At 34.2% G+C, this 16,696-nt stretch overlaps 1 protein-coding gene across 10 annotated transcripts in view; it reads left to right on the forward strand.

Moving 5' to 3' along the window:
* The window catches only part of MPP6 (membrane palmitoylated protein 6), a 101,675-nt gene that overhangs the window by 48,963 nt on the left and 36,016 nt on the right, over nt 1–16,696 (forward strand). For 8 of the 10 annotated variants that reach the window (XM_029233234.1, XM_029233235.1, XM_029233240.1 and 5 more), the window contains exon 2: nt 2,782–2,900. In XM_029233234.1, coding sequence (XP_029089067.1) covers nt 2,784–2,900 — 117 coding nt within the window. In that variant the 5' untranslated portion in view covers nt 2,782–2,783. Of the gene's footprint in view, nt 1–2,778; nt 2,901–16,696 lie in introns of all 10 variants that reach the window. The other 2 variants (XM_029233236.1, XM_029233241.1) reach the window with 1 other exon arrangement.

A 16,696-nucleotide genomic window follows, 5' to 3' on the forward strand; every position in this document is an offset into this window, starting at 1 on the left:
ATACATAGAATGTCAAAGGAAAGAAAAAAGTACTCATGAAAAGTAGAGTTAACTACGTTTATAGCCACAGGGTAAGAATACTTCTACAGATTGTTGATTCTGTTGTTCCCTGCCCAGAGTACACTTTGGACTTCAAGCAAAATTATGAAGTAAACTTTGCTTATATTCTTTATTTTCTAGTGTCTTCTTTCTTCATCTTACCTCAATATCAGTTTTCCTTCTGCTTGTTGTAAATGCACATTTTTCTCCTGTTTACCTCTTTACTTCCAAAATTGTCACTCATTTATACATACTGAGAAGGAGACCTAAAGGTGAACCTATTCCAATTAAAGTGCGAGAGAAAAATACTTGAGAGAGAGTTCAGGGTTAGAAGTCAGGGAATAGTTCTGATATTTGAGCATTTGGAAAAACTGATAGAAATGGGAGAAGTTTGTTGGAACATTTGGGAAAAAACTTGTAGGAGTCCTATATGAAAAGCACTAACTGTTGATTTTATTTTAAAAATTGCCAGTCTGGGGGCTTCCCTGGCGGTCCATTGGTTAAGACTGTGCACTTCCAGTGCAGGGGGTGCAGGTTCAATCCCTGGTCAGGGAGCTAAGATCCCATATGCTACATGGGGTAGCCAAAACAAATAAATAAGTAAAAATAAATAAAAATTGCCAGTGTGGAGATAGGGGGAAGTAAAAGCATCACACTAGTACTATTCTAACAAAAATAAATAATATATAAAATGGGTAAATTAAAAAGTAGCAATATTAGCACATTACCCAGAAATACAGCTGTGATTAAAAGAAACAACAAATTCAAAGTAGCTGCTTCTGTAGAATAGGATAAGTTGGGAAGGAGGCTGACAGCATGGAACAGAGAACTGCTGTATTTCATTATAAGCCACTTAGTAATACAATCTGACTTTTGGCAATGTTTTATTTTAATAAAAAATATTAAAAACCACTATTAGTAGACTTATTCTAAAGAAGCATCAAGGGAAAATAAAATTAATAAAACTAATCTGAATAAAATTAAGGCTATGATATTGAATGAAGTAGGGGTCTAGCTGTACCTTCTTCATATGCATATCCAGCTGTCCCAAATTCATTTTTGAAAAGACTGTTCTTTCTTCCTTTGAATTGTCTTGCCACTCTTGTTGAAAATCTAATGACCGTAAAGTGGATTTATTTATGGACTCTCAGTTATATGTCTTTATGCTAGTACCACACAGTCTTGATTACTGTTGCTTTTTAGTCAGTTTTGAAGTAAGTGTGAGTCTTCCAGCTTTGTTCTTTTTGAAGATTGTTTGGCTATACTGGGTTCATTGCATTTCCCACATGAATTTTTGTATCAGCTTATATAACAGTTTCTACCAGAAAGGGCGAGGGGAGCTGAGATTTTAATAGGGATTGCATTAAACCTGTAGATCAATTTGAGAAATATTGCCATCTTAACAACAGTAAGTCTTCTATAGAATCCATGAATATGGGTATCTTTTTATTTATTTAAGTCTTCTTTAATTCTTTCAATGATGTTTTATAGTTTCACTGTAAAAATCTTACAGTTCTTTTGTTACATTTATTTCTAATGATTTTTATTGTTTTAATGCTATTATAAAAGGAATGGTTTTCTTAATTTCATTTTCAGATTGTTCATTGCCAGTGTATAGAAATACAATTCATTTTTGTATTTTGATCTTCTATCTTGCAACCCTACTGAACTCATTTATTTAGTTCTAATAAATCTTTTGTATATATTCCTTAGGATTTTCTATATATGAGGTCATGTCATCTGCAAAAAGATAGTTTTACTTATTCATTTTTCATCTGGATGCCTTTTATTTCTTTTTGTTGCCTAACTGCCATGGCTAGACCCTTCAGTACAGTGTTGAGTAGAAATGGCAAGAGTAGAAATCCTTGCCTTGTTCCTGATCTATGGGAAAGCATCCAGCCTTTCACCATTAAGTATGATGTTAGCTATGGGTTTTTCATAGATGCCCTTGAGGAAATGGAAATTTCCTTCTATTCCTAGTTGAATGTTTTTTATCATGAAAGGTATTGGATTTTGTCAAATGCTTTCTCTGTGCCTATTGAGATACCATGTGGTTTTATTAATACAGTGTATTACATTGATTGATTATCATATGTTGATAAACCACCCTTGCACTCCTGGGATAAATTGTACTTGGTCATTGTGTACAATCCTTTTCATTTGTTGCTGGATTCAGTTTGCTAGTGTTTTATTAAAGATTTTTGCCTCTGTACTTGTAAAAGATATTGGCTGTAGTCTTCTTGTGATGTCTTCGTCTGGATTTAGTATCAGGATCTCACAGAATGGTTGGGAAGCGTTCCTTCCTCTTCTACTTTTTTTTGGAAGACTTTGTGAAGTAATGGTTTTAGTTCTTGAATTCACTGGTGAAGTCATCTCGTTCTGGGCTTGTTGGAAGCTTCTTGATTAATCTTTTTTTTATTGCTCTATTACAATTTTATATTTCTTCTTGAGTAATGTTTTTATATTTGAAAAATAAAAAATAAGTATAAGGTTCTAAGTATGCCTTATATAGTCTGGTAAACCCCAAATTGCATGTAAAAACCTATCCTGCTGCTAATTCATGGAAAGTGCATTTGAAATTTCTACTATTCAACAATTCAGTTCTTTAAATGTGACTTTTCAAAAGAGTGGTAATTGATAATGTCTTTTTACTTGAATTATTTTATAGTTGTATTTCGTAATAGCTTGGAATTTAAGGTTTGCTTTTTTTTTTTTTTTTTACTATTGCTTTTATCTCAGCAGCAATGCAGCAAGTGTTGGATAACCTTACGGAGCTGCCCTCATCTACAGGAGCAGAAGAAATAGACCTAATTTTCCTCAAGGGGATAATGGAGAATCCTATTGTAAAATCACTTGCTAAGGTATATTGGTTTATTCATAAGATAACTAAATTATTTTTTTAATTGTTTTTACAGAGGTCTTTTCAGATTACTGTTTTAGAACCTGGTTAATATACCTTAGGCTTTGTTAGCAAATAATAACAGTTAACAGCTAATGAGATCTTACTGTACACAGAAGTTAGACCACTTTTGCCTTTTCTATGCTGACTTCAAAGTTTTAGGGAAATAATAACTGAACAGTCATATTATAACGGAGGTCTGTGGAATAGATTCTCGTCGTGTCTCCGTTTTCAACAACAAGGTACTGACTTTCTTCTTTTACATTGGACCATGTACCTGTTTTTTCATTTCAGTTCTTGACTTCCTATATATAGTACTTTTTGAAATCTTGTTTTTTCTTGGTAACCCTGACATTTTGAGTCTGTTTCCATAATCAACTCTCTAGTAATCTTTTTAACTCATCCATAAATATATTTTCACAACCATTTTTTGGCCCAGTTTATTTCAATTATACCATTTCCCTGTAATAATTTTTGTAAATGTCACTAAAGCTTAGTGTATTAACTGTTTCACAACCGTGCTCTTCCATTCTTCAGATGATTCTTGCTTTCAAGAACCTGTGCCATATACCCTCTCTGACTTTTTCTTTTCTTCCCTTTTATTTCTCTTACAAGACTGAATATAGTTCCCTTTGCTATACAGTAGGACCTTATCGTTTATGTCTCTGACCTTTTCTTCATGTAACCATCTTGTCATTCCTAAAACGTTGATTTCACCCTCTCCTGTGATCATTTTTTAGCCATAGTCTCTTACTTGTCTTCTTCTAAGAGTTCTGAAAAATCATACTTTTTACAAAGTGTTCTATTAGTAGGAGTGAGTTAATGATGCAGATTCTTCATTTTATTCATCAGTGTAATCATTCTAAGGTCATATGACATAAAAGCTTTGGTTTCTAAGTAGAAACTTATCCACTTGCAGATCACCCAACTAGAATTTTTATTTTAGTCATTTTTGATTGTAGTCTTTCAAAATTTTGTTAGATATTCCTTTAATAATAATATATAGGATATGATTTTCCTTCAGATACAAGCTTCTTGTCACAAATATCAGTCACTATACTGTGTTGAGATAAAGTAATAGTTTCAGGGTCTGTTGAAATAAGTAAGGGCTGTTTAAGCCTGTTAATTAAATTGCTCGCTCTGAGCTCTTATTGCTACTTTAAAAGTAGTGTTTACTTCTCCCTTGATATCATACTTACTGTTGGTTGTCAGTTTTTATTGCCAGTGTATCTATTACACCCCATCCCCATGTTTATTTAATTTACAGCTTTTAGATGTAGATTTCAAAACTAGATAATATTATGTAAGGCATCTTACAATGTGCTTATTGTTTATAAGGGTTTTTAAAATATACTGTTTCATCTTTGCAACAACTTTATGAATTGAAAACTAAGTTTTAAAAATAGAAAAATTATTTGCCTAGGGTCACTTAGCTAGTAAATGACAAAAATATTTAGGCCAGATCTTGTTTCTTCAAATTCTGTGCTCTTTCTACCACAGCACAAGCTGTGTTTGTGGGTCTGTGTGTGTGTGTGTATTCTTAAGAATTTCTGTGCATAAAAAATGATTCACTTTTGTGTCACTGATATTGGCCTTTCAGAAGATTATCTTGTTCACTGTTCTTAACAATTGAAATGGCTGGATGACTTTTGAGCAGCTGAAGTGCTACTGTAATCTTTTGATGATAAAATTGAAATTAGGAAGAGAATCACCCAGTAGTATCCAACATTCAAGCAGCTTCTCAAAAAATAAAAGCAATAATAGTTGGATATTCCTTAAATTGAAGGCACAGAAATCCCAGGAGGAAGTGAGGACCTTCTTCCAGGAAAGAGATAATAAGTCACAGCAGGCCAACACTCCCAGCACAAGTAGGGAGAAAAATGGATAAATTGCTGAGGAGACAGCGAGCCAAACATTGCTAGACCTGTGGAAAGGCAGGAGCATGTGACTAATAATCATGAGAAAAACAACAGAAGCAGTCTCATAGATGACCCTTTTATTAAAGTTTATAGACAAAGATTTTTAAATAACATTTTTTTTAAGTGATACCTTGATTTTGGAGGCTTGAAAAAATATTTTTTTTATTTATTTGGCTGCACTGGGTCTTAGCTGCTGTGTGTGGGATCTTTAGTTGTGGCATGTGAACTCTTAGTTGCGGCTTGTGGAATCTAGTTCCCTGACCAGGGATCAAACCCCCAGCCCCCTGCATTGGGAACTTGGAGTCTTAGCCACTGGACCACCAGGGAAGTCCCTAAATAGCATATTTTTAATAGAAGAAAAAAGTGGGAAAAAATGAAGACATTTAAAATATTACTAGAAAATAAGAATTAAAAACAATCAAATGGTTATTCAGGGACTCAAAAATACAATATCTGGTTAAGAGCTCATTTGATGGGTTTAATATTGGGTTGGCAAAAAAGTTCATTCAGTTTTAAGTAAAAATAAAAGACAAATTTTTCATCTTCACCAGGAATTTTATTGAACAACATATTTGTTAACCGAATGAACTTTTTGGCCAAGCCAGTAGAAGACTAAACACAGCAGAAAAGAAGATTAGTGAATTTGAAGACAGGTCAACAGAAAATATCTAAACCAAAATTCATAGAAAAGTATGTCTGGAAAAGACAATATGTGAGGCATTCTCAAAAAGATCAAATACACATGTAATTAATATCCCAGAAAGAGGGAGAGGGGGAATGGGACAGAAGAAATAGTTCAAGACACAATGGCCGAGAATTTTCAAACCTAATGAACAACAACATCAACTGATAGATTCAAGAAGGCAAGTGAACCCCCTGTCAGGGAAAATACAAAGCAAAACATTCCTCAGAATATCACAAACTCCTGAAAATCAAAGATAAAGTGAAATTTTGTAAAGCAACTGGAGAAGAAAGACACATTAAGGAGAAACACTAATACTAATGGTTAGCAATAAAGCAGGAACTATGGAAGTCATAACAGAGTGGATTGAGATCCTTAAAGTGCTCAAAGAAAAACACTGCCAACCTCAAATTCCCTTTTCAGGGCTTCCCTGGTGGCGCAGTGGTTGAGAGTCTGCCTGCTGATGCAGGGGACACGGGTTCGTGCCCCGGTCCAGGAAGATCCCACATGCCACAGAGCGGCTGGGCCCGTGAGCCATGGCCGTTGAGCCTGCACGTCCGGAGCCTGTGCTCCACAACGGGAGAGGCCACGACAGTGAAGGCCTGCGTACCGCAAAACAAAAAACAAAAAAAAAATTTCAGCAAAAGCAACTTTCAGAAATGAAAGCCAAATGAGGATTTTCTTTTCAGACAAACAAAATCTGAGAAAAATTGTCTCTATTTACTCAACAATAAATGCAAAAGGAAGTTCTTCAGGCATAAAGAATGACAAAATAAAGGGAACATTAGTGAGTAAATATAAAATAATACTGATTTTTAAGATGAAATAATAGTAGTGTCTTGTGGCATTTATAGCATGTGTATAAATGAAATATGTGCAGATGATAGCCCAAAAGGAAGGACTTAGTGATTCAGACAATTGTCAGATACTCTAATTATTCAGGAAGTGGTGAAAGTAATGTCTTAAGGTTGTATAAAAAGTCAGGGATGCGGGGCTTCCCTGGTGGCGCAGTGGTTAAGAATCCACCTGCCAATGCAGGGGACATGGGTTTGCGCCCTGGTCTGGGAAGATCCCGCATGCCACAGAGCAACTAAGCCCACGCGCCACAACTACTGAGCCTGTGTGCCACAACTACTGAAGCCCATGCACCTGCAGCCTGTGCTCTGCAGCGAGAAGCCGCCACAATGGGAAGCCTGCACACTGCAACCAAGATTAGCCCCCGCTCGCCGCAACGAGAGAAAGCCCACGTGCAGCAACGAAGACCCAACACAGCCAAAAATAAAATAAATAAAAAAAAAAAGTCAGGGATGCATATTGAGATCTCTAGGGTAGCCACCAAAAGTAAAATTATAAGAATGAATAAATTCCACCCAAGCTGTAAGGGAGAGAAAATAGACTTGAATTTACCCTCACTCCAGAAACTAGAAAAGTTAGCACAAAGGTGGAGGAGGGTGACCATCTTCAGACATGGGACAACAGGCAGCACAGGATCGTGATGCCTGAGAGGAAGGAAATGAGGTGAGCATTATGAAACTGTCTGAGGGTAGTTTCCGTGCTGCAGAGCAGAAAGAAGAAGCACAAACAGCCCAGCAGTCTTGGTAGAGCTTGGCGTTTGGGGAGGTGGAGGTGACTGGCATTTGTGTAGCAGAGTATCAGGGAGGAGGAAGCTAAAGAGATTTGCTTAGGGGTGCCCTCAGATCTCTGGCTGAGTGCTGATTGTGCATATGTGAAGCACAGCTCTAGAGTCCAAGGAAAGACCCACTGGAAAGCACAGTAGGCCAAACAATTTCCAGGGCTCAGAAGGGATGGGGAATAGCTTAGTTGGCATTCCCACCACCCTGAGTGGAAAGTCCTCATAACATGCGGGACATTGGGCAGAGCTCACACTCAGTTTGTTATAACAGACCTAGGAAACTAGTACAGATTACAGCAAAATCAAACTAAGAGTTATTCCCCAAATCCATAAATATATGGAATATATATAAATATATGGAATATATTCCATAAATATATGGAAATTAAACAGCATACTTTGAAACAGCCATGGGTCAAAGGAGAAATCACAAAGAAACATAAAAAATATTTTGAATTGAATGAAATGAAAATACATGTCAGAACTTGTGGGGTGCAGCAAAGCAGCGCTTAGAGGGAAATGCCTATATTAGAAAAGAAAAATATTTAAATCAATGATCATGTGTACACCTTGAGCAAATAGAACAAGAACAAATTAAACTCAAAATAAGCAGAAAGTAGTAAATAATAAAGTTGAGTGAATATAAAAAAGACAAATAGAAAAAAATCAATATAACTCTTAGTATATTAACACAATTGGTAAACCTCTAGCTAGACACAAATTATCAGTATCAGAAATGAAGGAGAGGACGTTGCTACAAATCCAACAGACATTGCAAGAATAATAAGAAATAATGTGAACAACTTTATGGCAATAAATATGGTAACTAGATGAAGCTAATTTCTTGACAGATGCAAATGACTAAAACCTAGATAAGAGTAGATAACCTGACTAGCACTATATCTGTTTTTTATAATTGAACATTTGCAGTTTAAAACTTGAAGCTCCACGGGCTTCCCTGGTGGCGCAGTGGTTGAGAATCTGCCTGCCAATACAGGGGACATGGGTTCGAGCCCTGGTCTGGGAAGATCCCACATGCAGCGGAGCAACTAGGCCCATGAGCCACAACTACAGAGCCTGCGCCTCTGGAGCTTGTGCTCCGCAACGAGAGGCCGCAACAGTGAGAGGCCTGCACACCGCGATGAAGAGTGGCCCCTGCTCCCCGCCACTAGAGAAAGCCCTCGCACGGGAACGAAGACCCAACACAGCCAAAAATAAATTAATTAATTAATTAATTTTAAAAAAAACCCTGAAGCTCCAGCCTAGACGGCCTCAAAAGAAAATTCTATCAAACATTTAAGGAAGAAATAATACCAATTTTACATGATTTCTTCTAGAGACAAGAAAGAGAAGGGAACATTTCCAATTTTGTTTTACTAGTCTTGGTGTTACCCTGATAACAAAACCAGCTAAAAACAGTTCAGTTAAAGAGAATTACAGAATAGTATCCCTCATGAACATAGACTTCAAGTTCTTAAGAAAATATTAGCAAATCAAATCTCGCAACATACAAAAAGGATAATACTTCATTACCAAGTGAGTTTTGTCTTGAATATACAAGCTTCTTAACATTTGAAAACCAATAAATGTTTGTCACCATTTTAATGACATGATAAGCAGAATCATTTGATGATGTTCATAGTTGTGGGAAAAGCGTTTTACAAAATTGAATATCCATTCCTGCTAAAAACTCAGCAAACTAAGAATAGAAGAAAATTGCCTCAACCTAATGAAGGGCATCTATAAAAACCCTACAGTTAACATCGTAATTCATGGTGGAAGATAATGCTTTCTAAGATCACTTCTGTTCAACTGTTATCACTTCTTTTCGACTTTGTACTGGGAGTCTTTGCTAGAGCAAAAAGGCGAAGAAAAAAAAAAAGGCATATGCATTGAAGAGGAAATAATTAACTGTCTTTATTCAAGGATGACATTATCATCTATGCCAAAAATCCTAAGAATCTACCAGAAGGAAGAAAAAAAAACCCTCTAGAGCTAATTAGTGAGTTTAGCAAGGACACAAGATAAAAGATTAATCTATGTAAATCCGTTGTATTTTTATATACTAGCAATGAACAATTGTAATTTACTGAAAAAGAAATAAATTTTTAAAAATACGTGCAAGACCTGTACACTGAAAACTACAAAACATTGCTGAAATTAAAGGCATACATACATACATACTTACATAAATGAAGGAATTGGAAGGCTCAATAATCTTAAAATGTTAATTCTCTGGAAACCAAGCTAAAGATTCAGTATAATCCCAGCCAAAATTTCAGACTGACAAGATGATGAAGGACCTAGACCAGACAAACAATTTTGAAAAAGAACAAAATATGATCTCTTCCACAACCTGTTTTCAAGGATTACTATTGTCCTACAGTAATGAAGACAATACAGTATCAGCATACAGATCAATGGCACAGAATAGAGTCCAGAAAGAGACTACCACTTACATGGTCAACTGATTTTTGTTAATAGCACCATGATAATTCAATGAAGAAATGATAGTCTTTTCAATATATGTTCCTGAAACAATTGAATATTCATATGCAAAAAAATGAACATTATCTTTTCCCCCACTCTATATGCAAAAATTAGCTAAAAATAGATCATAGATCTAAATGTAAGAGCTAAGACTAAAAAAATTCTAAAAAGACGCATAAGGGAAAAACTCCTTGTGACTTTGGATTAGAGAAAGTCTTCTTAGATAAGACATAAAGAGCATAAGGCTTAATGAAAAATTTGATTAATTAGATTTCCTCTGCAAAAGACACCATTAAGAAAATGAAAAGGTGAGCTACAGGCTGGAAGAAAACATTTGCAGAACATATATCCTAAAAGGGAAGCTGCTCATTTATTGGTAGTAGCAGTGCAAAATGGTACAACTACTTTGGAAGACAGTCTGGCAATTTCTTACAAAGCTAAATATAGTGTTACCATACAATCCAGTGATTGTGCTCCTTGACATTTGCCCAAGTGAGTTGATAATTTGTGTCCATACAGAAACAAACACATGAATGTTTATAGTAGCTTTATTCATAATTGCCAAAACTTGTATGCAACCAAGATGTCCTTCAATAGGTGCATGGATAAACAAAGTGTGGTACATCCATAAAATGGAATATCATTCAGCAATAAGAAGAAATAAGCTATAAAGCCATGAAAAGAGATGGAGTAACCTTAAATGCTTATTGCTAAGTGAAAGAAGCCTGTCTGAAAAGGCTACACATTGTATGATTCCAACTATATGACATTCTGGAAAAGCAAAAGCTATAGAGACAGTATCAAAAAAGTCAGTAGTTGACAGTTTGGGGAGTATAACGGAGGGATGACTAGGTGGGTCACAGGACATTTTTAGGGCAGTGAAACTATTCTGTATGATACTTTTAAAGTGTATGAGTGACATTATGCATCTGTCAAAACCATTGGAACTGTACAACATAAAAGTCAAAATCCATGGAAATGTGAACTATAGGCTTTAGTTAATAAGGGTGTATCAATATTGGCTCATTAATTATAACGTTTATCACATTAATACAAGATACGAATAAGGGAAACCTGGGGTAGGGGAGCAGATATATGGGAATTCTCTGTATTTTCTGCTGAGTTTTTCTATAAATCTAAAACCTTATTGGCTAAAGTCCATAGTTTACATTAGGGTTCACTCTTTGTGTTGTACATTTGATGGGTTTTGATGCATGTATAATAACATGTAATGTCTTTTTTCTGGTTTTGGTATTAGAGTAATGCTGGCCTTTATAGATTGAGTTAGGAAGTGTTTCCTTTGCCTTCTAGAAGAGACTGTAAAGAAATGGTATAATTTCTTCTTTAAATGTTTGGTAGAATTTACCAGTGAACCCATCTGGACCTGGTGCTTTCCGTTTTGGAAGGTTATTAATTATTGATGTAATGTCTTTAACAGATATAGGGCTACTCAGATTATCTGTATCTCCTTTTATGAGTTTTGGTGGATTGTGTTTTTCAAGGAATTGGTCCATTTCATCTAGGTTATCAAATTTATGTGCATGGAATTGTTCATACCATTCCTTTATTATCCAGGACATCAGTAGTGATGGCCTCCTTAATTTCTGATATTAGTAAATTCATGTCTTATCCTTTTTTCTTAGTTAAGCTGGTAAGAAGTTTATCAATTTTACTGATCTTTTCAAAGAACCTGCTTTTGGTTCTTTGATTTCATGTTTTCAGTTTCATTAATTTCTGCTCTAAATTTTATTATTTTATTTAATTTGGATTTAATTTGATCTTCTATCTTGAGTTTCCTAAGCTGAAATTTAGATTATTGATTTTAGATCTTTATTCTTTTCTAAATATGCATTCAGTGCTATAAATTTCCCTTTAAATACTGCATTCACTGCATCCCACAAAATTTCATAAGTTGTATTTTCATTTTCATTTAGTTCAGATTTTTTCAAAATTTCTCTTGAGATTTCTTCTTTGACTCATGTCTTATTTACAAGTGTGTTGATTTGTCTCCAACAAATGTAGCTGGGATTTTTATTATACTTTTTATAATCTTTATTCTTATAAACTTGTTAAGGTGTGTTTTATAGCCCATACTGTGGTTAATCTTGGTGAATGTTCCATGTGAGATTAAGAAGAATGTGCACTCTGCTGTTGTTGGATGAAGTTGATTGATGGTGCTGTTCAGTTTAACTCTGTCCTTACTGATTTTTCTGCGTGCTGGATCTGTCAGTTGCTGATAGAGGAGTGTTGAGGCCTCCAATTACAATAGTGGATTAATCTGTCTCTCTTTGAAGCTCTATGAAATTTTTCTTCACATATTTAGATGCTCTGTTGTTAGGATCATTTACATTATAGATTATGTCTTCTTTATTATGTGATGTTTCTCTTTGTTCCTGATAATTTTCCTTGCTCTGAAGACTGCTGTGTCTGAAATTAATATAGCTACTCCAGCTGTCTTTTGATTAATGTTAGCATGGTATGTCTTCCTCATTATCTTTACTTTTAATCTACCCGTGTCTTTATATTTAAAGTGGGTTTTTTGTAGAGAACATGTACTTGAGTCTTATTTTCTTATTGTTTGGTCTTCTATTCATTTTCTGCCATCTCTGTTTTAATTGAGCATTTTATATGACTTCATTTTTTTCTCCTCTTTTAACTTATATCAGTTATATATATATTTTTTAAAGATTTTAGTGGTTCCCCCTTGATTTTGCAGTGCACATTTACAGCTAATCTAAGTCCACTTTCAAATAACACTATATTACTTCACTGTAGTATAACAATACAGTAGTTACTTGAAGTAACTACCTCATAACAGAGTATTTCCAATCTCTCCGTTAGAGCAGGCTGTCAGTCAGTTCATTTATCCATAAGCTGTAATCATCAAATACACTGTTGCTGTTATTTTTGAAGAGTTAATATACTAGATTAATTAAGAATTTTAAAGAAGATTTTATGACTTTCATTTATTTTTTCTCTAATGCTCTTTTCTTTATGAAGATCTGAGCTTTGAACCTATATTCCTCTCTCTGAAGAACCTCTTCTAACATTGTTTTAAGGCAGGTCTACTAGCAACAAATTCCCTCAATTTTTGTTTGTCTGACAAAAAGTCTTCATTTCTCTTTACTTTTGAAGGATAATTTGACTGTTTAGATATAATTCTAGGTTGGTAAGTTTTCTTCTTTCTACACTTCTTTCCTATCTGAATGCCTTTTATTTATTTCTTTCTTTTTTTCTTTGAAACTTTCTTCATTGGTTCTTTTTTATTTATTTTAATTGAAGTATAGTTGACTTACAATTTTGTGTTAATTTCTGCTGTATAGCAAAGAGACTCAGTTGTACATATACATTCTTTTTTATATTATTTGTTTTTTTCTTGACTAATTATCCTGGCTAGAAGATTCAGTACAAATGTTCAACAGAATGATGAGAGCAGACATCCCTATCTTGTTCACAATCTTAGGGGAAAAGCATGTGTTAAATATAATATTATTCACTACTAAATATAATAGTAGCTGTGGGTTTATACTTTCTGTTCTAAATTCTGATTTTTTTTGCATATGATTCCATATCAGTACCTACAGAGAACCTTCGTTCTCTGTAAAAGTGGCATAATATTCCATTGCATGAATATAACAAAAATTTTTTAGTCAAACTTCTGATAGATATTTAGGTGACTTTTTCACTTACAAGTCATGCTGTAATATGCAGTCTTGCTACATGTTATTTTGCATATGTATGTATATCTCTAGGATAAATCTTAAAAGAATTGTTGTAATTTTGGTAGATATAGTCCAACTGCTCACTAGTGTGTTCCCACCAGAAAAGAATGTGCGAGAATGCCTGTCTTCTGCCATATTCTCACCAACATGGTATGTTACCAGAATTTTATCCTTGCCAATCTCATTTAAAAAAAAAGTATTTCAGTGTAGTTTTAGTTTGCACTTCTCTTATGAAGGAGGTTGTGTATCTTTTCATACATTTAAGAAGTATTTGAATTTCCTTCTTTGTGAATTTTTCATATTCTTTTCCCCTTTTTCTTAATGTGTTGCTGATCTTTTTCTTACTGGTTTATAGAAATCCTCCCTCTCTCTCTCTCTGTGTGTGTGTGTGTATATACATATATATATGGAAATTAACCTTTGGTGTGCAATATGATTCATAAGTATTTTGACCCTAGTTTGGCATTTGTATTTTGACTTTGCTGATTTTTGACAGGAAATTTTAAATGTTCAATTTTAAATGTTCAATACCATTTATTTTATTGGGCTTGTTTTTGTTTGTTTAAATTATAGCTTCCGGATTTGGCATCATAGTTATGTCTTTCCCACTCAATGATTATAAAAACATTCTTTTATATATTCTCTGAATGCTATTAAAGCCAAGCTTTTTAAAAAGCCCTTTCTCCTTTTAAAAAGTATAAGATTCCCATTTTTAGTTTTTTGACATCTGTGTGGGTCTCCTAATTCTACAGGTATCTCTAAGAGTGGCTCAGCTCCCTGAATGCCTTGAGACATAGTTTATCTAATCTAAGAATTTGAACTTTTTTTGGTTAACTAGATGACAAGCTCTTTACTCATTAGAGAATTCAGTTTTAATTTAGTTACACTTATTTCATCCATTTTTTTCAACAGAACAGATATCATCCTTTTTTATATCATGTATGCAGAAGCAAAATAAAAATTGAATTCTCCGTTCTCTCTGTCTCATTTCTACTTTCAGCTCAAATTCTTATTTTTTGGTTACTTGTGAACTTGTCTTTATCTTTTTTGTTCAAAAGTCTCTAGAATAAAAGAAGAGGATGTCTCTTGACCACAGTCAATCTTATCTCCTATTTACTTAGCTTTTTCAAGAAATACTTAATGAGCAACTACAATATACTTGGCCATGTTCTAAGAAGACAGAAACAAAATTTATGATATTTTTGTTTTTAAGGGAGAAAGATAAGGTTACTACACATAATCGCAATACCATTATCATTACCAGGTATTTGTCACTTACAGTGCATAACTTTTGTTAAAATTTTTTGTTTGTTTGTTTGCAAGCATAGATGGACTGTGCTTGGGTAAAATACCCAGAAGTTTTGAAAGAACTTTTCTTCTCTGCAGTTCATTTTTCTAAAGTGCAGTGGTGAAGGATTCTCAGAACTGGACATACAAGAGGGCTTAGGCTATATTTGTATCAACTCCAAGTCTACAAAGCCAGTCATGGCATGTTCTTCCAAGCACTTGTGGCAGGTGACATATATTTTTATTGAGTTCTGCTAGCTTTCTAATAATGCTTTTTCTTAAAGGAAGCAAGACCCATTTATTCAGATAGCATGTGATTCATATCTGTTTCTCTGGTCCGTTTTCAGTATTTCCTTTGTCTTTTTTGTTTGGTTAGTTAAATTCAGCTTGGTACTTGCCTCTTGAGAGCTACTAAAGAAATTCTGACTTTAAAGTGAATAAAGGTCTCAACTTCTTTCACATTATCCTAGAACTTAAAAAGTTACATATTAACAAATATGGACCTGTATTTGCTTTCTTGGAAAAACTAAAATTGATCTTGATTGAACTCAACTATATCTCAGAAATTAATTTTCTGTATTAATATAATTATAGCTGCAGTTTCACTTAAAAACTTTCTCTTCCTCTGAGAATTTATGTATTGTGTAGTGAGATTTTTTTTCCTACCATAAAACCAGCCTGTACCAGGTTTTTGATGTGCAAAAACCTTCAGGTATATTTGTTTTTATAGCATAATTCTGCCCTCCACTTGACTTCCTCTTTCTCTCTTGCCATCAGTCTTTCCACATTCCCTCCTGTCCTCTCCGAATTTGGGAGCAATAAGGTAAGTGGACATAGAAAGGAGGGGAAGTGTATTAGAGTTTTCAAGTCAATGATCGTTTCTGTTCCTTTACTTTTCCCAAAGACTTGAATTTAATCAAAGTCTACCAATATGTAAAGTAACATAGGATATTGTAGAAACTATATTGGCTTAGTACCTGAAAATTTTAAGCCAGTCATTATCTGTTCCCTGGAGAAACAGGTGATCTTTATAGCTCTTTGAGCAAACAGGTGAAGGTTGAAAGGGTGAGTGGTATTCTTGAACCATAAGAGTATAACTTAACACATCTAGACTGGAAGAGCCATGTTAAGAAGCAACAACTCAACCAGCAGTCAATGAGAGCATATATCAGACATTTAAATGAGTGAGAGTAATGCATAATGTTTTAGATTAAATAATTAACTGCAAGATGATGATAGAGTAGCTGGCTGTATAGTGATAAAAGTCGAATAAGCTTTAGTATGTAAGAGCTCAAGCCTTGATGTTGGACTACCTGACTTAGCCACTTACTAGTAGTGTGAACTCAAGCAATCACTGTATCTCATTTTGCATCATCAGTGTCTGTGTCTGTAAGGTGAAGATGATAATAACACACCTACCTTTGCTGAGTACACACACACTAGTTCCTGGCACAAAACAAAAGCCCTCAGTAAATGTTAAAGTTCTTTTCTTCCTTTTTTTTAAGATTTCTTATGCTACCATAAGAGTATTAAAAGTATTTGCAAGGTTAACAATGCTACATTAGATTTATTAACAACGAATATTTGTATTAAAACAATTAGCAATTCTAGCTTGTTTTATAAGAGTTAAGTATTTGTGTACATTACTTTTTTTCCAAATGGTGATAATCGTTCCGTGATACATGTTGAATGTCTTCATCATCCTGTCTTTATTAGGCTTGTATTACACTTTAAGAAAATTATAAATTTACCTATTCTCACTCTTTGTGGCATTCTCTAGTCTTCTTAATTTTTTTCTTATCTAAATCTAATAGAAACTCATTCCTCTGTTTAAATTATATTTGGTCTTTTGACATTTTTCTTTGTTTTATAACAGTTACAGTTTCTTCTGTATCAGTTTATTTCATATGACTTAAAATTTCTTCTTCAGAGGTGTTTCTTTAAAATGTTGCTAATGTATAGCCCCTCTCTTCTACTTAAACTTATTTCAATCTTGTGAATTACCTGGAAAAATACATTTAAATG

The sequence above is a fragment of the Monodon monoceros genome, unplaced genomic scaffold, assembly GCF_005190385.1.
Source record: "Monodon monoceros isolate NGI ecotype Baffin Bay Population unplaced genomic scaffold, NGI_Narwhal_1 Super_Scaffold_2, whole genome shotgun sequence".
Lineage (NCBI taxonomy): Eukaryota > Metazoa > Chordata > Mammalia > Artiodactyla > Monodontidae > Monodon > Monodon monoceros.